Source organism: Sinocyclocheilus grahami, unplaced genomic scaffold (assembly GCF_001515645.1).
Source record: "Sinocyclocheilus grahami isolate Dianchi unplaced genomic scaffold, SAMN03320097.WGS_v1.1 scaffold768.1, whole genome shotgun sequence".
Classification (NCBI taxonomy): domain Eukaryota; kingdom Metazoa; phylum Chordata; class Actinopteri; order Cypriniformes; family Cyprinidae; genus Sinocyclocheilus; species Sinocyclocheilus grahami.
The window spans coordinates 89,766-115,919 of record NW_015505947.1 but is presented as its reverse complement, the minus strand read 5'-3'; the positions used below and the strand labels follow the sequence as shown (position 1 = coordinate 115,919).

Below are 26,154 nucleotides of genomic sequence, written 5' to 3'. Positions count from 1 at the left end.
TTGCACAATTGGTGGCTGACTAAATACTTTTTTTCCCCACTGTATATATATATATATATATATATATATATATATATATAACATAACCATTTTGTTCATTCATCGTTTCATGCATGATATATATATATATATCCCACCCCTATCCAGAATGCTGAATCCCTCACAATTTTCAAGCGACAGCTGAAAACTCATCTCTTTCGAAGCTACTTGACTTCATCATAAAAAAAATCCTATCTCTTTATTTATTCCTTCTCTTTCTAGCTTGTACTTATTTGAACACTGTCTAAAAACTTGGTATTACAAGCACTTCCTGTATCTGTTTGCCTCTTTAAGAAAAATCGCTTTATGTATCCCCCAATTGTAAGTCGCTTTGGATAAAAGCGTCTGCAAAATGACTAAATGTAAATGTAAATGTATTTATATATATAAAGAGAGAGAAAAAAATGAATGAATGAAATGTGCTTCATGTGGTCATTTAGATAAAACATTTTTTTTTGCAAAATTTTATTTTAAGGCTACAAAAAGCCTTACAAATTCAGGTTACCACTTTTTACAGTGAACTCTGAAATTATTATATAATTATTATATTATTATATAATTTATATAATATATTATGATATAAATTATTTATAACTTGTGAACCCACCTCTTACAGGTGTAATCTATTCTAAGATGTGATATAAATCTGAACTGTATGCAGCAAATTGAAACTTTTTATAACTAGTGAAGCCAACTGTTACAGGTATAATAATAATCCAATCTGTTAATCACTTCAGACTCTATGGAAAAAAAGAAAGAGTGGATAATCTTTTTAGAGTCATTGTTGTCCTCAGCTCATTTTTCATTCATTTATATTTAATTTACAAAAACATTTTCTAATGTTTTACTCCCTTGTGTAAAAAGGGTGTTTTCAGAAATGCAACAATGAGTGCATGGCCTTGTTTGCAATTACATATACAGTGCTTAACAAATTTATTAGGCCACCACCCAATAGGTTTGTGCCACAGCTACCCTAAACTAAGTATTGGTGATTACCAAAATTACCATTGTTATTTTTCTGTAATGGTTAATCCACCAGTATGTGTAAGATCTTTAGTCACAGTAGTGTTTCTAATGCTAAAATATAATTATTGTTGGGATTGCATGATTCTAAGATAGATTGCACAAAAGTTTAATTTAAAAGAAAGTCTTTGGGAACAACTAGAAACTATTTGGAAGTCAGTAACAACGGAGACTGTGGAAAAGTGCATAAAAATTATGCCAGCAAGAATGCAAGCTTTTATCAAGGCCAAAGGAGGCCATACAAAATAAAAATAAAATAGCTTATTTATATTTTTTGGTTTATTAGTTTTTGGTTATTATGTGTGAATAAAGACTATTTAGTTGTTTTAGTTTGTTATTTGCCCAAGGATTTTTAGTTTTAAACAAGTTTTTGACGGGCGGTCTAATAAATTTGTTAAGCACTGTATATAGCTACATACTGTATAGTTTTGTGAGGATTTGAACTGAAAATAAAACTTACAAACGCACTTGTTTACACTTTGCCCTTTTCTTGATTGCCAATGGCTGCAAAGTACAACGTGAAAGTGCAAGGCTGACGCTCCGTAGTGGATTCACACATCCATGAGCGAGGCATTTCAGTTGAAGAGACGGGAGTTGCGCGACAGCATGCTGCTAGAATCTGTTTGAGTAATATATGGCCGTCGAAACGAAAGCGCACGGGTTCACGCAGTAGGATAGCCTATATGTGAATCTGGCGATAGATCGAGAATCCTCTGTTTCATGCATGAGAAAAAAAGAAAAAATATGCCTTTTATAAAACTTTAAGAGAACTTAGTATGTTCTGATGAAAGGGTAGCCTATGTATAGGCCACAGCTAGATAGACGTTTGAGAATACATCGCTTGTTTTACCGCAGAACATTTATTTGCCCAATTGCCCATATGGTTAATACGCCTATGGCAGCAAGCATGTTACATGAAGAGCATTACCTGCTGGTCCACTGCCACTGCGTCCAGACCATGATACATAATGTTGACCCAGCCGTCCTTCGATGCCAGCACAAACAGGGACATCAGGGCCTGTAAAACATAAACACACATTCATACGAGCACATACAAAAACACGCAGAAGTATGGAGATGGGTGGAAAGAGAAGCGGGACAAACAAAGACAGATGGGGGTTGTACAGAGAAAAAAGGTGCAGGGACAGATAGACAACCATGTGTGATGTAATGAACCATGAGAGGTAATTCTGTTGTAGATGCACACAGATAAAGGTACATTAAACAAAGCAACAAATTGAGTTGCTCAATATTAGGAATTTTGTGAATCTGTCATGCAATTTGATAAGCCCAGTCAGAGAACAAACTAACCTGCCCCAAGTTGTCAAAGTTGTACTTGTGATGGACCCACTTATAATTGGCCAAGAGGCAGTCAGACTTGTTGGTGATGTTTTTGACATCCAGGCCCAAGCAGTAGTAGAACTTGCCTTTGAAAAGCTGTTGAGGCAAAAGAAATAGCACACACTTCATGTCACTCAACGCCACACTACTCAAGCATCTCTTTAATAAAACTGTCAGAGCAGAGGATATTTGAAAGAAAAAGAGTGTTATGAAAGAAGATCAGGACAGAATAAGAAAACGTTCTCTATGAAAAAAAGAACAAGTTGTGGCACTAAAATGGAATAAGAACTAATAATGAACACAAAATGAAAAGAAACTAAATGTGAAAGCAGTGGTGATAAAGAGAGAACGGGTATGATAGTGAGATTAAGCAGAAAATCTGGAGAGAAAAAAAAGAGACAAAAGGCATCAGGGGCATCACTGATCTATTTTTTTTATTTTTATTTTTTTAGGGGGCACCAGTGGCAGAAAAAACATCTTTCAAAACACCTAAGGTAAGGTAAGGCAAAAGAAAGCTTTTGTTCAGAAAAAAAATAGAAACACTAAGATATAAACACTACCATTCAAATATTTTTTATTTGTATTACCAAGGATGCAATTATTGGATCAAAAATCAAAAATACAGTCAGAACAGTAATGTGAAATATTATTTCAATTAAAAAAAAAACGTTTTCGATTTTATTATATTTTGGAATAAATAACATTTTAAAATATAATAAAATCGAAAACATTTTTTTTTTATTGAAATAATATTTCACATTACTGTTCTGTCTGTATTTTTGATTTTTCAATGTGATTCAGCTTTGCCATCACATTGAGCAGTCATTAGTCCCGTCTTCAGTGCCACATGGTTTTAGTATTTGTACATTTTGCCAATAATCATAATAACTCAATTTTCAAAGATTTCTTTTAAAAAGCTGCATTCAAAATCCTCTTCTGAAACATCAGAGGTAGCACATGTCTTCTCAGTTTGAATGGACAAAATGTTTTACCTGGACTCCCAGGATGCCAAAGATGATGAAAAAGGCACAGCAGATGAGAACAATGTTTCCTATAGGCTTTAGAGAGGTGATCAAAGTCTCCACAACCAGTTTGAGGCCAGGAGCTCGACTGATAACCCTGTCAGAAGGGAAAAAAACATTTACCATTTAGCATCTACAAAGTTATAAACCGAGCATATGTTGGGCAATGCCACACGAATGCTTGCAATTTTTTTTGGCTGTACCTGAGGGGGCGCAGTGTGCGCAGAAGCCTAAGAACCCTGAGCACACCCAGTATCTTAGCCCCGCCCGCCATTGACACAACAATGTCAATCAAAGACACAAACACCAGGAAACCATCCAAAACGTTCCAACTGCTGCGCAAGTACGCCTGCTCTCCAATATACAAACCCATAGACACCACCTACAATAAACAAAGAAACAATGTCTCAAATGGACAGCATAAAAAGTTCAAGTAGTTGTGTAATGTAGATCTTTGTTGTTCTGGTGTAATACTGTATGGACTTTGTTCGGTTTTATGTAACACTGGTGTTCTGGTGCTTTAATCTGATGCTGAATTTCATTCTGATTTCTACTAGTGTAAACATTTACTGAAATGAAATGAGTTTGTGATCTCCAAGCAAGCCAAGCCAAGAGTTCTAAGTGAAGCCCTAAAATAGTGCTTCCTATAGAGCTGATTTTACAACTCAACTGAGCTCTGCACAATTTACATCTAAAATCCACCATTTTATCAGCGGTGAGATGCAGATGTACTTAAGGGAGCTGCTGATGGCTGTGAGATATGACTTGGGAGATTTTAAAAACATTGGAAAAACAGCAACAAAATATTAAACTAAAATGCAGAAAAAGTGACAAAAATACAAAATCCATTGAAGCGCCAAGGTGACCTGAGCCTTAGGCCTTCCAGGCAGGTTCTCGTGACACTAACAAGACGAGTGACAGGAAAGAAACACAGTACGCGCACACACACGGTCTGACGTCAGCATTGGCTAAGGTCTAAAGTGAGAAGAGCAAAGAGAGCAAGAAAACAGCGATAGACAGAGAGAATTATGCACTTTTAAGAAATGAGATGCCATACTGCGACACATATCTGCTCTTTCTTGGGATCAATTTGAGCTGTATTAGTCTGACAGTTTCTTTACAATACTGCCAAAGAAAACCAATAATAAATCAGTGATGTATACCAGGCTAGTACAGTAATGTGACACTCACACTAGCAATTTAAGGAGGTGGTTTTTGAGTGAGAGCAGATCTCCTTGCAGAACTCCTATTAGTCGTATGTAGGTGGGTTGGGGACAGTAAAATCAGCCGCTGCCCCTCAGGCTATGTTATACCAGTAGGTATATTTTTTTCTGTAGCTTGCAGAATCTGCCTCCCCAAGGATGAACTGTAATTGTTGACTTTCTGGTCCTCGAGAGAACGCTGGAATCATTGTTTGACTTGTGTCTCCCACTGCACCAACGCTTTTAAAAATGTCTACAGTAAAATATACGCTCTGCATCATCGTATATTAACTGTGTGTTGGTGGTTGGCATGACATTTCAAACGATGACAAATGTATGAAATGCCATCTAAGACATCTAAATACAATTATATTTGGGTAAAATTATTATGAGACAAAATTAAAAATATATATATTATTATAAAATTAAAAATAATAAATAAAAATGATAATATCCATGACCCTACACAGAACAAGCAGTTTGGAAAATGGGTGTATGAAAAATAAAAATAAAAATAAATAAAAAATACTTGCAACTCTACATAGGACAAGAAGTTTGGAAAATGGATGGATGGATGGAAAATAATAAAATATAAAAGAAAATAAATAAAAGACAATATATTCATACAAATTCGCTTACAACAGTCTGGTATGGTCTTGCTATGTCATGTATTGTTGCTTTTGACAGGGTATCTCTTGTTTGTTCCATTTCCCAATAATTGATTAAGTTACATAACTGATGACCTACAAGTGCCAAGCGTTTGCAGCTGAATAGATGGGCTAGTCTATGAGATTCACTTCGTCTGAAAGGGGAAACTGGCTCTAATTAATACCATTGCTTAATTGCTTGCCATGAGAGAGCCAGCAAACATAATACCCCACTCTCAAGAGGTCCAGAGGAGAATGTGTGTGTGAAAATGAGTGAGAAAGAGCGAAAGGAAGATGGATTAGAGATACACACACACACACACACGCACACTCTGTTTCATCTATTGGAAAATATTCAGCTAATTGCCCATTCAAACAACCAGAGTCTTTAACAATGTCTTTAATCGGTGCAAATTGGTGTGCGTGTAATTTTGTTCAGTATCTATCAAAGTATAATATAATGATGTATTATGTAATATCCTTTCATACACAGAATTGAAAGTTTTGGGATAAAAAAAACTGTACCATTTTGCACTGTTTCTAGGTCACTGATCAAATAAGCAAAATTGACAATGATCATGTGACTGACAGACAGTAAGTTGTTGTAGTTTCCATTGAAGAACAAGAAGTATTTTGGAACATCTCAAATTAGGCTGGAGAACATGATCGTTAGGTTAAAAAAGTGTACCTATAGTTAAAGCAAAAGAGGAAAGAACCAAATACTAAGACATAAAATGTAAATTTTTATGCTGATAATACAATTTGTAATTAGGGATGGGTGATATGGCAAAATATATCAAAATTTTTGTTTTTCAGGAAAATCTTGATTCATGATTTTATCACGATTCTTTGTCATGTTGGATTGATTATTTTGCAAGTTGTCTGAGCAGTACAGCCCAACTAATTTCCTTATTTTAAAAATAAAGCCTTACAAGGTAACAAAATATAAAATAATAAAAAAACGTTTTTATTTTTATTTTATAAAAATAAAAATAAATAGTTGCTAGGCTCCAGTGATTTCCATCGTATTTTTTTTCTACTATCAAAGTCAATGGGGACCAGCAACTGCTTGGTTTCCCACATTCTTCAAAATGTCTTCCTTTGTGTTCAGCACATAAAAAACAAAACAAAAAAAAAACTACAGGTTTAGGACAACATGCGAGTGAGTAAATAATGACAGGATTTAAATTTTTGGGTGAACTATCCCTTTAATGACAAGCGGGAGCATGTTTAGTACAATTAGTCTGCTGTCACTTTAATACTAGCACGCATCTATTTTCTCTCACTTTTTACTTACTCTTTAGACATAAACAAATGTGTTTATATGTGAACCATGTGTGGTTTTTACAGTATTAGCGCACTATATTGAGACGGAGGCGCCAGAGCTGCAAGTGATAGAATGTGTGCTGTAGCACGATACTACAATATTTCTTCAAAAGCAGATTGTGGAGACATTTTAATTGTCCAAAATCGAAAATCGTGATATCGGACACCCCTATTTGTAATGTAAAAATTGCATTAAAATAGAAAGAGGCAAAATATAAAAATTTTCACTGGTGGTTTTTTGGACCCCACTGTAAACTAAATGGATTATATTGTACTCAAACCATTAAAACATGCATAAAAAGGTAAAGTCACAGTATCTGCAACTGCGGTGAAAACAATTACCATTTTAATAATTTTCTCGATTGACCAACACAGATCAGAGGTATGGCAGCGCATTCAGGAAGAAAAAAAAATCTATACATGGGAGTCCTGAAATCAGCACAATATCATGCTGTGAATGTAAATATTTACCTTGAGTGTCATCTCCCCCACAAATATGGCTGTGAAAATGTAATTGGACACGGTGAGGAAAAGCCTCTCCTGCAGAAAAAGAAGGATGAGGGAAAAAGAGAATTATGAAAAGAGTAGAAAGAAAAAAGCTGTCAGAATATCTACTTGTGGACAAAATGGAAATCATCAATAACTAATAGCAGATTAAACAACTGAATCAAAGATCCATTGGCCTCAAGTCTTACCAGGCTACCCTGAAGGATCTTGGGTCTCTCCAGAGCCACAGTGATGCAGTTTGAGAAGATGAAGGCCAGCACCACATAGTCAAACAACTTATGGGCTATAATGGACTGGCACAACATCCTGAACCTGAAGAGGGAGGAGGAGGTCAGGAATAGAGATATATAGAGACAAACTAAAAGATAAAGACTAGGAAAGTAGTAAATAGCTTTGTTCCAAAATCAAGTGAGCTGCCTTGTGGCCTACACAGACAGCATCCAAACCATTATAGAATCTCACAAGTGAGCGATTTAGAATGTTCTACATAGGCACCATGGGTGTGATCTGCAAGTGAGACTAGACTTGCAATTGGTTTTTGATGTTATATGTTGCTAAGCTAACAACACAATATTCTAATAAGCACAAATATAAACAAACACAAAAAAATATGGCAGCGGTGATAGATGCTATTTACACTAAGTGCAAATAGCAATTGATTCTATTTACACTAAGTGAAAATAGCAGTATTTTTTAACGATATGCTATTTACACTAAGTGCAAACATATATAGATTCTATTTATACTATGTTAAAACAGCAAGATTTTCAGCTATTTATACTCATTGCAAATAGTAGCAATTATCTGCACCTCAGTATTGTTGTACATTATAAAACAGTACGCAATAATAATGTATTGAGTGTAAATTATAATTCTAATTCAAATAAAAAAATAGATGCCACATTGGGACAATAAAACCCTCCCTACACCTACCCTAACCGTACCCGGTACTTTATTTTCAACTTTTTGATTATTTCCTTCATTTTTATTGAAAATAAATGCCTTTCCGGTGCGATATGAGATTTGAAAAGGGAGAAAAAAAGTTAGACAAAAGGCGGGTTCGGACTCGGGTCGATCGCATTAAAAAGCAGACGCCTTTACATTTATGCCACTAAAACTGATGTTAGACGAGTGTCTTTTTTCAGTGTTGACTATTCCAATCAGACGTTGGAGGGCGGAGTTAGTGTAAATAGCCTCAGCCAAAATATTGGGTAAAACAATATTATAATTTACCTTCAAAAGTCTGGGGGCAGTAACAGTTTTTGTATTTTTAAAAGAAGCATCTTATTCTCACCAAGGCTGCATTTATTTGATGAAAATAAAGAGAAAAAAAAATCAATATTCCAAAATATTATTATAATTTAAATGAACTGTTTTCTATTTATTATTTTTTTATTATATTTTTCTTTCTGTGATGGCAAAGCTAAATTTTCAGCATCATTACTCTAGTCTTCAGTTTCACATGATCCTTTAAATCATTCTAATATGCTGAACTGCTGCTCAAGAAACATTTCTTATTATCACAGTTGAAAATGGTAATAAATTGTGGAATCTGCGATATAACATTTTTTGATGAGCAGAAAGTTTGAAAAACAGACTTTATTTGAAATGCCTGGCAAGCTTTTGTAAAAGAATTAATGACTAATTTTATCAAATTAATGCCTTGCTGAAATAAAGTATTGACTTCTTTCAATCAACCAGTCAATCAAACAATCAATCAATACAAATAAATAAAATAAATAAATAATATCTTACTACCCCTAAACTTTGAACAGTAGTATATGACTCTCACTTCATCTGCCATCTTGGATTCATTTTTTTCATGGAGATTGTCACAATGCATTCTGGCAGCTCACTAGTTTTTGGAACAGCCAAATATCTAAATTTTTCCACTGCAACCCAAACTTTAGCTGGATACTCAAAGACTAGACAGTTTGGAAAAAACAGACTGACAGGCAGAGGGTGGGAATAATCGGCTCCTATCTCACTGACACGGATCGATATCCTAATCAAGCCACCCTCTAAAGAGCTGGCAGCCCATCAGTGCTATTGACCAGGCAGGGATAGCAGAATAACTGCTGGCCGAGTTACCGTCAGGAGAGAAAAAGAGGTGTGCAGGCATCTTTCCCTTTGTTTTATTCAGAGATCAAATCAGTGGCACTATAGGAAACAACCTGTGACACAAGCTTGCCTTTATCTGCTTAATTTCAACCTGTTCTTGGGCGTAGATCAACTACTAATTTGTTTTGTGCTATAATGAGGTCCATGAAAAACAACTTCCAGCTGCACTCTCGAATTTTGCTTAGACTGAAAAGATTAGACTCTTACCTGACAAAACCCTTCAGTCATTTTTTATTTTAAAGAGACAAGAAGGTGCATGATTGCCAGCAGGTTTTGCTTATGATGAGGCCATGTGGGACACAGCAGCACAAGTGCAAAAGCATTACTTTAGACCAGGTATTCCCAAACGTTTTGTCAGCCAAATCCCTATGACCTAAAATATGTCTTTACTTGAAGTACCCACTGAGATTTTAAGTTATTTCAATAATTTAACAACAAATTAGCATGTTCACAGTTCTATGAAGTCAGTTAACGGTCACATTACATGCAGCTAAAAAGTGTTAATTTTGTATAATTGAGATACTACTATAGTTTTTATTTAGCTATAGTTTGCATTAATAACCCTTAAACAAATATATTTTACAAATATTTTTTTTCAAACATTTTTAGTGTTTTATTTTGTTTTTTAAATAAGTGTTTATTTATTTTAAAGTTTATTAATTTTTATAATTTCATTATTTATAAGCCTTTTCATCAACACACAAAGCCCATTTTGGAAAAACCTTATATAGGTGATTAATGCTGTAAATCTTGTACTCTCTGTTTCATGTAAGTGATAGCTAATACAACTATCAAAGCAAACAAAATAAAACAGCATTCACAAAATTTATTTGCAGCATTTATTTATTATTAGTGTGTATCATAGTTTTGCTCTTTGATTTGATTGGCTGTGGACATAATCACCTGATAGGTCAATCACACATGACAGCTAAGAAAACAAAACTATGCGTCTGCTGTTCATCTGCTTTTTTCTCATTGAAAATGAACTGAGAACTCACAGTTAGCATATAACATTTAAAAATATATACACTTGTGGTCAAAATTTGACAAATACGCTTTGCAGTATCTGCAAAATGTTAATTATTTTACCAAAATAAGAGGGATCATATAAAATGCATGCTATTTTTTATTTAATACTGATCTGAATAAGATATTTCACTGAGGACAACTGAGGGACTCATACACAATTTTCACTGATCTTCAAATTCAAAAAGTTTTTATCTCCAGGCTCTTAATGCATGTGTTTTCTTCTGGAGCATTTGAGCTTTTTGTAGTAGTTGCGTATGAGTCCCTCAGTTGTCCTCAGTGTGAAAAAATGGATCTCAAAATCATACAGTCACTGTTGGAAAGGGTTCAAATACGCAAAAAATACTGGAAAATTATTTTTTCTGAAGAACAGCAGACAGTTTAACTGGTCAGGACAAACAAGGGATTCATGAACAACTGTCACAATAAAACAACTGTGGATCATCCAGGTAACAACAGTATTAAAGGGGTCCTATTATGCTCTTTTACAAAGTCTTGATTTTGTTTTGGGGGTGTACTAGAACATGCTCTCATGCTTAGTGGTTCAAAAAACGCATTATTTTTCACATAATTTACATTATTAAAATACCTTTCTCCCCAGCCTGGCACAAACAGCTCGATTAGTTCTGGGTTTGATGAAGGCCCACCTTCCGAAAAACTAAATGTGTTGTGATTGGTTAGCTGTCCCAGTGCGTTGTGTTTGGCGAACATTTTAAGACAGTGTTTCAGTACTGCCCCCCTTGCCAAAGCAGCATGTTCCGTTTGCATCAATTTAATGTATGTATCAATTAAATGTATCAATTTAAACCAGATTCAGATCCCGAGAATATTGAACAAGAGGATCGTGCAGAACCTTTGCATGCATGGATATGGACGGACATGGACACGGAAAAACTTGACGCTACAGCAGCTCTTCTTCTTCTTCGTTTTCGCTGATGCACAAACTCTGCAGCAGCACTTCTTCTTCTTCGTCTTCTTGTCTGATGCACCACGACCTCGCCCCCCCCAACCCCCAACCATTCAAATGTCCGTAGGCGGGAATTATTTTAATGATATTCTAATGGACCGCTTTGTGATATCACAAAACCCGGAAAACAAAGCTGTAGTCAAAACGAGCCGTTCGTTGTAGTTCTTGAAAAGGGATTTTTAAAAAACGAAATATCTCCATTTGGAGTGGACTTTGAGATTTGTAACTTTGTAGATCTTTTTTATGCCCAAACATACACACTACACACTGACTAAAATTCAAAAAGTAAAAAAAGCATAATAGGACCCCTTTAAGGCAAGACATTGCAGGTGAATAAGGTAAAACAAAATAACTAATAGTTATGGACTTACTCAGTTGATTGATTACATTGATAATTGCAAACATTTTTTGTATTACAAGTTTTCTAAAATGTTAGGTTTAAATATGCAAATTAGTCATTATTTAGTTAAATATGCGCTAATTTGCATACATTTCCAGTACAAAAATCTAAACACTGGATGATGTCAGTTTAAAAATTTGTGGTTAATTTTTGATATATTAGAGTCAAAAGTTTTTATAGAGGGAATTTTGGGTATGTCATTTTTGTCACTTAGAATGGACAGAAAACACTATATTTTCAAATTTTGGGGGGGAATAAAATGTTGTATATAATCAAGAAAATTATATATGAACAAATCCCTCTGTAAAAACCTTCAGGATATAGACAGGAATACAAATGTAAAGTTTGGTGTATGTAAGTGCTACTGAAGTGGAGATTTATGGCTCAGTGTAGGAGAAAAAACTCCTTTTGAGAAAACGGCCTTTAAAAATATGTATTGTAATTTAAATCTATTGATACAAATAGATGAAGTGCTGTAAAAGAAACACTTAGCAGTGTCTTTGGGATGTTTTATTTCCACTAGTCTGAAAAAACACTTTATGAAAAACCAAAAAGACCAAAATCTCAAACTTGACCAAAATCTCAAACTTGCATGAAAAAACAGTGTTTTTGCCTGCAGTGTCTCCCCTTAAGAATCAAGCGTATGTAAACTTTTGAACAGAGTCATTTTTATATATTTAATTATTACATTTCTCCTGTGGACTACATGTAAACGTCAGTACTAAACAAATAAAATAACATGCATTTTGTATGGTCCCTCTTATTTTGGTAAAATTATTCTGCAAAGATTCTGCAAAGTGTATGTAAAATTTTGACCACAACTGTATATTGTGTGCAAACAAGGTCAAAAGATGAAACAGCTTCTGTTTGGTCTTATAAAGTATGTTCATGACCGTTATGTACTGACATAGAGGAGACAGTGAAAGGACTAACTTGTTTTGGGGAGAGAAGAGGAAGACGGACCAGTCTTCCCTGGTCTCACACCAGTCTGGTCTGTACACCTCTATCATCTTCTGCATCCGGAAACATAGACTCTGCCGACAGAAAAATATGTATTTAGTTGAATATCTGTTGGCAAAAATGAGGACTAAGATTAATTCTGCAGTATCCAGGGTGGGAGAACTTTCTTGGAAATGCGTTTGATAGTTGAAGCAGTTATGAAACAGAGCTTTCCAGTGTTTCAGGTCCTCTTGGAGCTGCCATGCTACTCTTAATTGCTTACAAAACAAAGTATCTGGCTGTAAATTAAAAACTGAAATCCTACTGCCATCTGTTAGCGTTCCTCCTCAACAGATAATAATTGGGCAATTTTCATTGTGTAGTTGATTATATATGCAATTGGCTCTGCTTCAAAAACATTTACAATGTGTGCAGACGCTGATTTTCAGGGGCCAATCTAGTTTAAGATAATCCACAAAAATTACCATTTAAAAGACAATTATCTATTTTATCAAAACAAATTTGGTTCCAACATTTGAATCCCTTTCTTCCATGGAACACCAATGCCTAGAGCTCCATAAATGGCAGAAGTCTTCTGAAGCCATACATTACTGTTTAAAAGTTTGGGGTCAGGTAACACTTTTTGTATGTTTTTGAAAGAAGTCTCTTATGCTCACCAAGGCTTAATTTATTTGGTCAAAAATACAGTAAAACAGATTTATTGCATCCTGGCTGAATTGTTTCCTCTGCCACAGCATTTAAAGGGGACATCGAATGCCCATTTTCCACAAGTTGGTAAGATTCTTTAGGGTCTTCATGAACGTCTGTAACATACTTTGGTTGAAATTCCTCAATGGTCATGTAAAAGAACACCCTTTTTACCTTATCAAAAACAGCTCTGTTCACAGTGACCCGTTTCGGTGCATGTCTCTTTAAATGATAATGAGCTACTGCTCACTCCACCCTTCTCTTCCGTTTTTTTGTGTATTTGTACAGTGTCACAGCAGCGGCTCCAAAGCTACACATTTCTTTACAAAGACAACTAATGTTATATATTTGTTTTTAGAAGTTGATCAGTTAGAAATTTATAAAGAATTAGTCTATTTTTGCTGTGCCGCTCATGCTCAATTAAAGTGATGGCCCACTTTTAATGGACAAAATAAATATGATTTCACACAAAAAGTGCTAAAAATGCACAGAAAAAGTATGTCTAGTGTGTTTTAACAAGAACTGGAATATGTCAGAAAAGAAAATGAAGAATTTACCCATTTGAACTCGTTAATAATTATGAAAAATTTAAGGGGGTCTGAATACTTTCCGTACCCACTGTATATATATATATATATAAAACATTATAAACAGAACGTTTTATATCGAAGTATGACTGAAATGATATGATCAGAGCTGTTTTTTTTTTTTTTTACCATTTACATGCGAATCCCCATTTTAACAAACTTTCAAGACTTTAAAACTTTCAAGTTTATAACTGACCAGATTCTAAAAACACATTTATAGTTGCCTTTGTAAAAAAAATATGTAGCTTTGGAGCCCCTGCTGTGACGCTGTACAAATGCTTCCAGGGTGAATACTGTCATGAGTCTTCAGCTGCAGTGACGCTGTAGTTACGCTGACGTGAAGCTCAGGCTTGCTGTGTGAAACAGGTGTTATTTTCACTTTTACATCCAACATTGCTTACGAGCTACAGCTGCTAGAGCGGACAGGAAATGACGGACAGAGTAATACAGTCCGTCAGCGGCCGTGGGCGGGGCCTGAGCAGTACTATGTCATACTGCTCAGAAAATCAAAACGGCTTGATAACTGAGACTGTTTAGGTTTTTTGGGAATTCAAAAAAAGGAGTGAATGGATTTTTATCATTGCAGGGTGGTTGTGTCCACACACTACCAGGACAAATTTATATGCAAACACCATGTAAAAGAGATTTTTGCATCCGATGTCCCTGATAAGTCTCATTTCAGTTTTCCTTTGAACTATGGCTCAAATATCATATTTAAATATGGTGTGTAGATGCATTATGCCTGGTTTGATGGCAATCACACCAAATGTCAATGGTTGTCATAAGCAGTTGTGATGTGCCAGTTTAAATGTGTAAATTAGATTTGAGAGCTATTGTGGAAGTGATGATCAGTGAATACAGACTTACATTTTGGTCTGTTACTCATCCAAAGCTATTGTATGGATTCAGAAGAATTGGAATATGACATGAACTAATTTGAACAGCTTTTACGGTGCATGCCTTTTTTTTCCAGCTCTGCAGCCTCTGTCCCCATCACTTTCATTGTATGGATAAGAGCACCCAGGACATTCGACTAAATGTCTACTTTTGTGTTCCATAGAAGAAAGTCAGTCATATGAGTTTGAAATATAATGATTACAAAATAAGTGAACTATCCCTTTAAAATATTTTTAATGGACACTTACATAGTCCAGCTCATCGTCCAGATCCTCCCTGTCCTTGCGTGCATTGACCTGAGGGTAGACTTCATTGATGATTTGTGGTTGGACTGATGGTGTCTTCCCATTACAGTCCTGGTGCTCTCCAACACTTCCCAGACCCCCAGAGAAGCTCTTCTTGCATTGCCGTGCCTCCAGAGGAGGCAGGGCCGGTCCAGGCACCTGCAGCAGCTCAGGAAGCTCCAAAGAGAGAGCCCGCCGTTCTCTGCGCGGGATGAAGTGTCTAGAGAGCAGAGGCGGGTGCAGAGGAGGGGGCGGAGGAGACAGCAGGGACTCCTGCTCAACAGGACGAGAGTGAGGGCTACAGACCCTTAAACTGCCTCCGCCCCCCATTCCCAGGCATCTAGAAGATCGACTTAAGCTGTTCCAGCTTGACCTGCGACTCCATATTCCTGGTCGTGCAGGCTGTCCCCAGTTGTGGTACATAGAGGCTCGCCCTGGACACTACAACACATATAGAATGCAAGTTGTTATCAAACAGTTCTGGAATCTGGTTGACCTGTCAACAGGTGTGCAGACTGTTCTGAAAAATGTAAAAATAGTATAGATAAATAGATTAAATAATAAATTCAGTCAGGTTCAGTGTTCAGGTGATTGGATTACAGTGGTGGCAAAAAGCACTAAGATAGCTTGCAAAAATTGCTGAATATAATAAATGAATTAATAATAAAAAAATAGTCATTGCATTTTCTTTTTGAAATTATTATTTTATACATTAAATTGTATTATATATCAAAAACTATTTTAAATTCATTATGTTATTAAAATGATCATATATTTGTCTATTAATTACAAAACTCATCGTTATTTGCTTGGCATAATAAATTTAGTGCTACTACTGTCCACAGGAAGCTGGTGATACAACGCTGTTTAGTGGAACGAATACTGTATTTCAAAGACACGGGTTCAGGTCCAGGTGTTTGGATTGCAGTGGTGGGACGATGCTGTTCAGTATAGTTTCTCTGATCGAGTTAGTCTGCTGCGACCTCCACAATCTAAAACCCAAAACCATCCCACACGATGCACTAAAGTTTTGAGTGTTACCCGATTTGCAGTACATAATTCCTAGTGAATCTGACTAAAACATCTGACGCGCACACAAATAAACCATGCTTTCAACTCATTCTTAGCAAATTCCCCCCTCACTGTCTAGAACTCTCATAAAAAGCCAACCTCCTCACAAGGGCGGTAATTATTTAAACCATTGTAAAAAATAATTATGTAGTTTATAAGTTGCTCTCAGCTCTTCGAGTGCCCGCTCAATGACCCTCTGTGAGTATGCTAATATAGTGCTAATATAGTGCAAGCTAGATGAGTAGAGACGGCTCTCTAAGTGCTGAGTAAGTGTCTTATTAATGGTTCGTAAAATGCTAATACATGCAGAGCTGATGGATAATTATTGTGTTCTTTGTACTTTTTTGAGAGGTTTTGGATTGCCGGAGTGGTATGATATAGCCCTCTCATTGAGTAAGACCCTGTAATGAATGGCAAGTTGACTGCAGCATGCACAATAGCTCACCAGCGTCGTCTGCTCCAGGCTAGCCCTGCTCAAAGAGCTCATGCTGCTCTTACGGGAACTCAGGGCAAAGCTCAGCCTTTCAGATGGGTACAGGCCCCTGGCATTGGGTGCAGGTGCCAAATCCAGATGCCCATTAGGGGTCAAAGTGGAAATCTTGGGATCTGCACAAAACCACATGCCAATACTGATTAGATCACAAACACATCCGAAGGACTCTAGTCATGAGAAATGCTAGCTGCCTTATCACAAGGCACAATAAGTCAAAAACAATTTGTTTTGTGTTTATGGTGCGGAATTAGGAAGTATATTCCACCAAGCCTATTAAAGTTTCAAGCTTGCGTGATTTCTGGTATTTCTGAAGCCTCCTCTCATGCCAGGCAACACTGGTGGGAGTGCGAAAGTTTGTGTTCTGTCTGTAGAGAGCATCAGTGTGTACATGCATTATTCATCGCATCATGTCCTCAGATCTCACAGCGCCATTTTTTTTGGACCAGATATTAATGAGACGTTTCAATGCATTGCTCTCAGTTACTCATTTTTGAAACTGTTTAGGATATCGCATTTTGGGTAGCATTTTGTCTATTGTTAATTTCATTAATGAAAACTATGATGAAAAATGTTCATTGACAAGCTTTTTTCCCATTACTAAAACGAGACGATGACGAGACGACAATAAGGTCAATAAACGATAACTGTGACTATATCAACATGCAATATCTTTGATGACAAAAGACAAGACTAAATTGTATAAAAAAAAGAAAACTATACAAAAATCTGTTTTTATTTTTGTCGAAAAATATTATTGCGGACTACTGTACATGCCTCTACTATGTTCAAATCCCCAAATCAGAACTTCTCTGTTAAAAGGATACATTTTCTGCCCAGTGTTTTGCTCAATTTTTGCAATATGGCAACCATATGCATTTGCTCGCTTTTCATTGCAGAAGCGCCAATGATGAACTGACAACGCAGACAAACAAGTAAGCTGAAGTTTAGCGATCTCCATGTGAGATGTTGAGCTTAAATGAAAGTGTCATTCAGCCTGTCTGTGTTCTGTCATAAGATCTCGACTATTTTGTTTACTGAATTAATGCACTTACTCAACCGCTGTTGTTTTAATAGAGAAACATTATTGCAATTTGGAATTATTGGAATTACTATTAGGAATTTTTACCAGTTTTCATAATGTTGACAGAGTGCATATCTAAGTCTTTGATATTCATTTATATATTAAGTAGCTTATAATGTCTAAGTCTTTGTAATTAATATAGCCTATAATAAATCAGTACACTAGAACTCATACACAGATATACAATGTGTATGAGTTCACATTTTGTTGGTTTGTGCTTATTGGTGAAAGTGCCATACCTGAAATACCTGAAGTGTAAAAATAAATTTCTCAAATGAAAACCATCATTGCAATTATAATTTTGAGAATTATTATTATTTTTTAATCAGTTTAACCATTATACAACAGGACGAAAATGTGAAAAATGTGACAGTGAAGTTTTCAATGACTAAAACTAGACTAAAATGCTCAGACATTTAGTTGACTAAAACTTGACTAAACAAAAACAGGACAAGGTTGACTAAATATGATAATAACAAAAAATTTGACCTAGGATTAAGACTAAGACTAATTTAAAAGACTAACGCTGTGTCCAAAATCACATACTTCCCTACTATATAGTAGGCGAAAAACAGTATGTGAGGCGAGTAGTATGTCCGAATTCATAGTATTCAAAACACAGCAGGTGAAAAGTACCAAGATATTATTATTTTTTAATCAGTTTAACCATTATACAACAGGACGAAAATGTGAAAAATGTGACAGTGAAGTTTTCAATGACTAAAACTAGACTAAAATGCTCAGACATTTAGTTGACTAAAACTTGACTAAACAAAAACAGGACAAGGTTGACTAAATATGATAATAACAAAAAATTTGACCTAGGATTAAGACTAAGACTAATTTAAAAGACTAACGCTGTGTCCAAAATCACATACTTCCCTACTATATAGTAGGCGAAAAACAGTATGTGAGGCGAGTAGTATGTCCGAATTCATAGTATTCAAAACACAGCAGGTGAAAAGTACCCAGATGACCTACTTCTTCTTCCCAGATTTTGAAGTGTGCATTCGATGGACACTTTACTATTCCATGAGGTTATGGGAGAGGATTTATGAATGCCAGTGAAATGACGCAACTGGCGCTTGTAGGTCATGTGACAGTAACAACATGGCAGATGTAGTACATCCAAATTTCATTCATAGTGCCCATATTCATACTATATAGAACATACTTTTTTTAACGGTCATGAAGTAAATTCAAATTCAAATGTAGTACCTACTCAGGTACTTTAGTCATATGCACCATAAGACTAAATTATAAATTCCTGACAAAATTAACACTAGTGTTGTCATGACAATGGTGTATTCATATGGGTTACTGACTAGTCTGACTATCATTAAGGGTCATTAAGATTTTTTAAATGTTTTTTTTTTGCTTTCTTTGCTCAGCAAGGTGGCCTTTTTTTAAATAATAAAATATTTTTTTATTTGAAATTGATGTTTTCTATTGAAATATATTTTAAAATGTAATTTATTCCTGCAATGACAAAGCTGAATTTTCAGTAGCCATTACTCTGATTTTAGAAAAATCAGAAATCATTGTAATATGCTGATTTGGTGCTTAAGTAACATTTCATATTATTAGCAATTTTGAAAACAGTTGTGCTGCTTATAATTTTGAGGAAATTGTGATTTGTATTTTTTTTGACGATTCTTTGATGAAAATGAACAGCATTTATTTGTAATAGAAAACTTCTGCAACATTATAAATGTATTTACTGTCACTTTTGATCAACGTAAGACCTTGCTGAAAGTATTAATTTCTTAAAAAAAGAATTTTCTTTAAAAAAATGTTAATGACCCCAAAACCCCAAACTTGACACCAAAATGACTAAATGACTAGCTTTAACTAATTAAAATTGTTGCCATAACACATAATTTACAGTCTGACTAACTATCAATGACAAAACCTTCACGAACAAAAAAAATAATTAAAAGGTCAAAACACAGAAAGGCTTACTGTATGTATATATTAACATGTGGCTGACAATATCACAGTGTACTGGCATTGTAAAAGACTGTTATTAACCTTTTTTTTTGTTCAGATAATCTGAAAAAGAGCTTGGAACACGAACTCAGAGTTTCTACTTTGAATGAACCAAAATAAAAAAAGAACTACAGTACTGTACATAAGGTTCGGAAACACATGGAAAAACAGCTTTGCTTTAATAACACTTCCTTAGTTAGTCCACAGCTCAGTACCGGACAGCTGGAGTGAGTCCTTTTTCTCAGTTTCTTCTAAGTTACAAGAGGATCTGTCGTCATCAGAGCAGGAACGGTTAGCATCACCCTGTCGCAGACAAAAAAAACACCTAATAATCCCCAATCACTTGATTGGCTCTATGACTCTCTCTCCTCTCCACCTGTAGCTTGTGTGCGGTGAGCGCACTGGCGCCATTGTTCTGTGGCTGCCGTCGCATCAACCAAGTGGATGCTGCACACTGGTGGTGGTTGAGGAGAGACCCCCCCAAATGATTGTAAAGCTCTTTGGGTGTACAACAATACACAATAAAGCGCTACATAAATGCATAATTAATTCATTCAATATTTGATCGCCAACAGATTTACAAAGCTGTCATTCAAACAGTATATATACAAATAAAAAATAAAGGGAAAACACACCTAACTGGATATAGGCTACAACAGACGTGGCTTAATTAAATAGCACAACCGGCAGCTCTCTTTTAAGACAGACTTTTAAGAAGTGATAGCTGTTTGCTTCAAGTGATAGGCCAGGTAAGTGAAATTATATTATCTTGCTGTATGTGTGTCGTTTTCTTTACATTTTCTGACTAAAAGCAACCAAAAAGCCATTTCAAGTGGTTAAGCAAATAATAATAATAATAATTGGCAGGGATCCCAGACCAATACAATTAGTGTGCCTCCTCTATTTTAAAACCCACTAGCCGCCACTGGACCCCGTTACGGAACGAACCACAGCCAACAGTTGCTTTTCACAATAATGTATTCATATTAACTCAGTGAGCGTGAAATATTAATATTCAGCAGCTAAACCCGAAAGTTATTGGCCCTGTTACGTCGGAGATTGTTTTGTGCATCAACCAAAACACTCAATTTCTTAAATGCCTTGCAGTGTGTATCTTACCTCAGCCTGAAATCCTTCGACTAAGATAGCCACAAGCAGATTGAACAGAACGTAGTTCCCAAAAGTCATGAGCGCGACAAAATACAGGGCCGCCAGGGGGGAGGTAGAGGCCATGCCGTTATACAAAACCATGTTCCAGTCCTCTTGAGTTAGAATCTGCACACAAACACAAAAAATATAACTTTATGTTAAACTTTCATGGGAGCAAATTATCTGACAGATAGATAGATCATCGTGCCCCCCTATCCGTCGCATCCCAATTCCGTGTTCGGAAAGGAAATTAAGTGTAGGCTAATACGGAACCCCTAAAGGGAATAAATAGCCTACGAAATGGGAGAATAAAAACAAAATATTTCAATACTTTCTCTCGCAATTATATCGTTGGGTAATTACACTAAATTGTGGGCATCAGGGAGCCGCTACTAATATGCATGGCATTGAAACCGCTTTCAAATGCACGCACTCATTTTACTTTCACTTTCACTTTCGAGATTCGCGATCACACGACTCTATACTACGGAGCGGCAGTACCTACCACACATTTTACAGGATTAGATATTTGTCAGTGGTGCTCAGTATCTAAAAATCATTTGCAATTGTCCTATCCGTCATCTCTCCTTACTCTGTGTATGTGGTAAGTGAACTTTCATGTACTGTAATGTAATAGTCTACTGTTAGCAAGCGGCTAACCATGTCCCTTTAGTGGCTCAGTAAAACGCGTAATTTGTTTTCCATGCCTTTCTGCATACGATTCACGCTTTGGGCACACCTTCTAACCCCTTCCCCCGATGTCATCATCCATCACGATGTTTCACTGTAGACATCGTCCGATGCCAATTTGGTAGACATCGCCCAACCCTAGCATATGGCTGCTTCAACACTGTAATTAAGTAGCCCTGAACACCTTGATAAGCTAGTTCAGGTGTATGTGATTAGGGTTGAAGCTGAACTCTGTAGTATGGTAGCTCTCCAGGATCAAGGTTGGAGAACCCTGTTAAAGACATTTGTTGATACAGCATTTTACTACAAAACTAAAAATGGCTGACTCCCAAAAAGTTTGACATAGGAAAATTAGGGATCATTCTATCGTTTATATCAAAAAGCTTTTGATAAATTTTGCCCATCTTGACCCATATAAATTCAAATTTTGGTATACATTCAACTATGTCTGAGAATCAGAGGACAAATTATTTTGATTTTAGATCTTATGGTTCAAAAGTTTGAGTTTGAGTTAGAGACACCAAATTTGCTGTGGTTAATGATGAGACTGCCCTCATTCTGTGTTACAAATTTCATAAATTTCCCCCAAGCGGTTATCTAAAATTCATAAGATGCATAACAATACGTTAAAGCGTTTGTAAAATACAGCATTTTACTACAAAATTTGAAATTGTCCATGTTCAAAGTTGCTGACATAGGAAAATTCAGTATCGTTTGATTTGCTATTCTGCTCCGAATCTAATGAGATCAATCTTATGATTTTTGGTTAAACTTTTCAGAAATTATAAACGAAAATGTACTTTTTTTATATCTTTTGACCGAAAATACTCATGTGCCCTCAGGTCATGCTTGGTATAAAAAGTACCAAGTTTGCTCGGAATCTGCTAAAGCGTTGCAAAGATACAGCCTCATGTCCATTTATGCACACATTTCATCAAATTCGTTAAAGCATTTAACGAGAAAGGTATCAGAAATCTTTTGATAACTTTTTGCCAGCATTGCCTGAAAGGGATCTGAGCCAAATTTGGTGAAAATCTGAAAAAATCGCCTAGGATGAATTTGAAAAAGTAAATTTCTCAAATAATTCAAAATTGTGAAAAGTCCTGACCTATATAAATTTAAATGTTGGTATGCAATAGACTCAGCAGGAATCTTTTTAAAATAAATTTTGCTTCTAGACCTTATGGTTCAAAAGTTATTAGCAGAAATATGAGTGCAAATTTGTCCTATTGGTGGTGCTAGAGAGTCTGAGATAGAGACTCCAAATTTGCTATGGTTAATATTAAGACTGTCCTCTATTTGTGTGCCAAATTTCATAACTTTCCCGCAAGTGGTTCTATGGACTGCCATAGACATCCAGCGTGGAGGAAGAAGAAGCAGAAGAAGAAAATAAATAAATAATTATATTTAATGTCATATTATATTTATTGTTTCTCTTTTTATTGGCCAATAATTAAATAAATAAATTATATATATATATATAGCACTCATGAACGAGAGCAGCCTCACCGCGGCCAGATCTTATGGAATTTGCTGCTGGCTCTGATGTCTCTATAGTGGTTAAACATGAGATATAATTTGTTTTGGGTAAATCTAACAGGCAGTCTTTGGTCTCATTAAACTATTATTTGTTCCAGAGTAGATCTCATCATGTTATATTTGATGTAACTTCAGTGTTGTATATCAGAGTGCTGCCTTTGTACTTTTGTACTTAATAATATTTTACATAAATAATAGTAGCATTTAGTATTGGGAAACAGTGTGTGTGTGTGTTTGTTCATTATGGTGATTAGTTACATTATTCCACCATTTGATGTTGACTTGATACTGTTTTTACGAGTCAGCAGTAAAGACTTTTATATTAAAAGAGACTGAAACAGGGATGTAAACAAGTTATTTTTACTTCAAACAACACCTTGTAAGATGCAGCCAACAAATGCGCTGAGCAGCGCTGTCATCGGAGATCACCCTTAACAGATGAAAGGACAGTACAACAAAGATATCGTTTTTCTCAGCGGACATTCAAACTAATGTTTTATTGTGAAGATGAGATTGAGCTGAAGAATGAATGCTATATCAGATGCAGGTAATCACACTCGCTCAGTCCATCTCTCTCCCATAATACTCGACTCTACATAATACACTGCTTTTAATACAGTGATACAATAAGCTTTTATTGAAGCAACGTTCCTTCATTACTAATACTAAAGTGATGTTTTCAAATTAATAACGGAGGCTTGAGCTCAGCTGTTAAACTGTCAAACTGAAATTTGAATCCATGGCAGAAGGAAGTAGTTCTGCACAAAAGAGGGTTTTTAAAGACACTCCGTTGTTGTTTCTTATGTATTTACACACTCATGCCGTCGAACTGTTGGATAAATGCAATATCACACTCGTAGCCGTGCGATACGGTTATATATTGGCACGCTGTGATTACCTACGGCACTCGGCCTGCCGATACTGTATATAACCATATGACTAAATACTTTTTTTCCCCACTGTATATATATATATATATATATACAGTATATAATAAATAAATACCAAGAAATCTGTGACCTATTTTATATAACATTACCGTGTAGTAGTCTAAACCTTTCAGCTCTACAGAGAATAACCAGGTGTGTGTGTGTGTGTGATTAAAAAGTGTTTTCACCCAGTTCCCAGTTGCCCTGTGTTTCCTGTCACCTGCAGCAGTGCTTTCATAAGTGACATGAGTTTTGAGAGCGCTACACACCTGAAACACTGTGACAATGGCCCAAAGCAGGGAGTCAAAGTTTTTCCTGTCAGGTACTGTGTCCCCAGCCTCTGTCTTCAGGCTGAACTTGCAGCCAAATATGTGCATTCCCAGAATACTGCAGAAACAAACAGACAAACAAGCTCTGAATGTTACTCTCACGTTTAGATATTCTGATACCGTATGTTTCTGATCGACCTCAACAGGATGTGAGATGAATGAATCTGTCAGATATGAGGAGCCTATAAAAATTATATCAGTGCTGTGTGAGGAGACATATGTCCTGGTTGGACAGCAGTCAGAAATGCGACCAGTCACGCTGAAGAGACAGATCACTGAATGCAGAATGCAACACACACCAAGAGATTAATGAGACAGGGGTTATACAACAAACATACAAACAGTGTTGGCGGTAACATGTTACTAATTACAGATTTTACGTAATCAGATCGTAAACGTGTTATTTGTTACATTTAAACCAAAATATGTGAGTTACAATAGGACAATGCTAACTTGTGGTGCAAAGGGTTTGTAGGAGCTGTTAGTGCAAGTATAATGGGTATTGTAGTTCTAGAGAGTGTGTGTCATGCTTAGCAGCAAAGTACAGAGCACTGCAATGATTTCTTGTAGCCTTCTGCCAGATTTACTACTTAAAAACTGCAAAACAATTCTGATAAGAACAAATAAATATGAATAGTGGACAAAATAACATAATCTGGGGACTGGATCAGAGCAGTGGTGGATTTGCTCTGTCCTGGAACTGGTTGTGCACAATTTAAGACAGTAAGAAAGTCTATATGAAATATATAGTGCTTGTAGAAATTATGCCTATATAAAATCCATAGAAATGTTTAAATCAGAAGACTGATGGTCCTGTGACTGATCCATATGTTTTACCCTTATATATGTTTATACTTTTCGGAGAGAAAAAAATCACTGGGAAAGTATTGTGATCTCCACCCAAAATAAATAAAAATAATACAATACAATAAATAAATAAATAAACAAATAAATAAAGTAAAACAGTGTTGTACTACATTACTTTTAACATTAACATCCCACAAAACTCCATACAAACCACCCAGTGAAAGACAAATGTGTTTCTTTCCTCATTTGTGTTCTCTATGCAGCAGAGCAATGATGAAGTCGATTAATAAAATGCACAAATATAGCTTCCAGTCTGTAATGCTAATTCATTCTCTCCATTCCCATCATCGATACGTCATCCCAGGCATCTGCAAACAATTACGAAAGCCTGTTGACTATACCCACAGGCTGGGGACAACTCTATCCATTTAAGAGACATAAATCAGGGCATTGTTTTCAGATGAGGGGTTATAAATTGAGATGGTTGGTGAGGGGGGAAGGGGACATGCTGAAAGCAAAACGTGAGTGAGAAAGACGGATCGGCGGGATTGGTTTATACACTCAATCCTACAGCAGCCTTCATCTGTCTCAGTGCACTCCGCTGGAATTGCAGCGCTGCAGGGGGAAGGCGGGTGAGTCAGTGGGCACCAGGGGCCTGAGTTTTATTGTTCTGCCCTCCATCAATCTCACTCGGATCCTTATGGGACTGTCACTCGCAGCTGAAGCTGAGGTGTTCACTGTGCAGCTGAGACGCTCAGCCATGCAGAGCCCGGCGTGATCCAGCTGCTGTCAGGTGTGGGATTTTATAAACCTTCACTGCTTTGTGTGATAAAGTGTGCGGCGTTTATTACAAACAAGTGTGCGTTTGTGTGGACAGGTACGGCCAGAGACTATAAGTAAGCACACGGATGTGAAACACACACTGAGATTCATTCAGTTACAATTGCATATAAGCATTGGAATGCAATAGCAAAGAATAAATAACATAAATAAATGAAAGAATTAAAACCATAATTACCATAAATAAAAACATATACATAT

At 36.0% G+C, this 26,154-nt stretch overlaps 1 protein-coding gene across 1 annotated transcript in view; it reads right to left on the bottom strand.

The window, feature by feature from the left end:
- Positions 1-26,154, bottom strand: part of LOC107561340 (voltage-dependent T-type calcium channel subunit alpha-1I-like) — a 136,974-nt gene that overhangs the window by 30,432 nt on the left and 80,388 nt on the right. Inside the window, exons 12-23 of the mRNA XM_016245766.1 lie at positions 24,247-24,364; positions 20,790-20,945; positions 19,886-19,973; positions 16,553-16,713; positions 15,001-15,477; positions 12,555-12,655; positions 7,296-7,419; positions 7,072-7,140; positions 3,629-3,807; positions 3,396-3,522; positions 2,374-2,499; positions 1,991-2,080 (exon numbers count right to left, since the gene is read on the bottom strand). Of these exons, the coding sequence (XP_016101252.1) occupies positions 1,991-2,080; positions 2,374-2,499; positions 3,396-3,522; positions 3,629-3,807; positions 7,072-7,140; positions 7,296-7,419; positions 12,555-12,655; positions 15,001-15,477; positions 16,553-16,713; positions 19,886-19,973; positions 20,790-20,945; positions 24,247-24,364 (1,816 nt within the window). The remainder of the gene's footprint in view (positions 1-1,990; positions 2,081-2,373; positions 2,500-3,395; positions 3,523-3,628; positions 3,808-7,071; positions 7,141-7,295; positions 7,420-12,554; positions 12,656-15,000; positions 15,478-16,552; positions 16,714-19,885; positions 19,974-20,789; positions 20,946-24,246; positions 24,365-26,154) is intronic.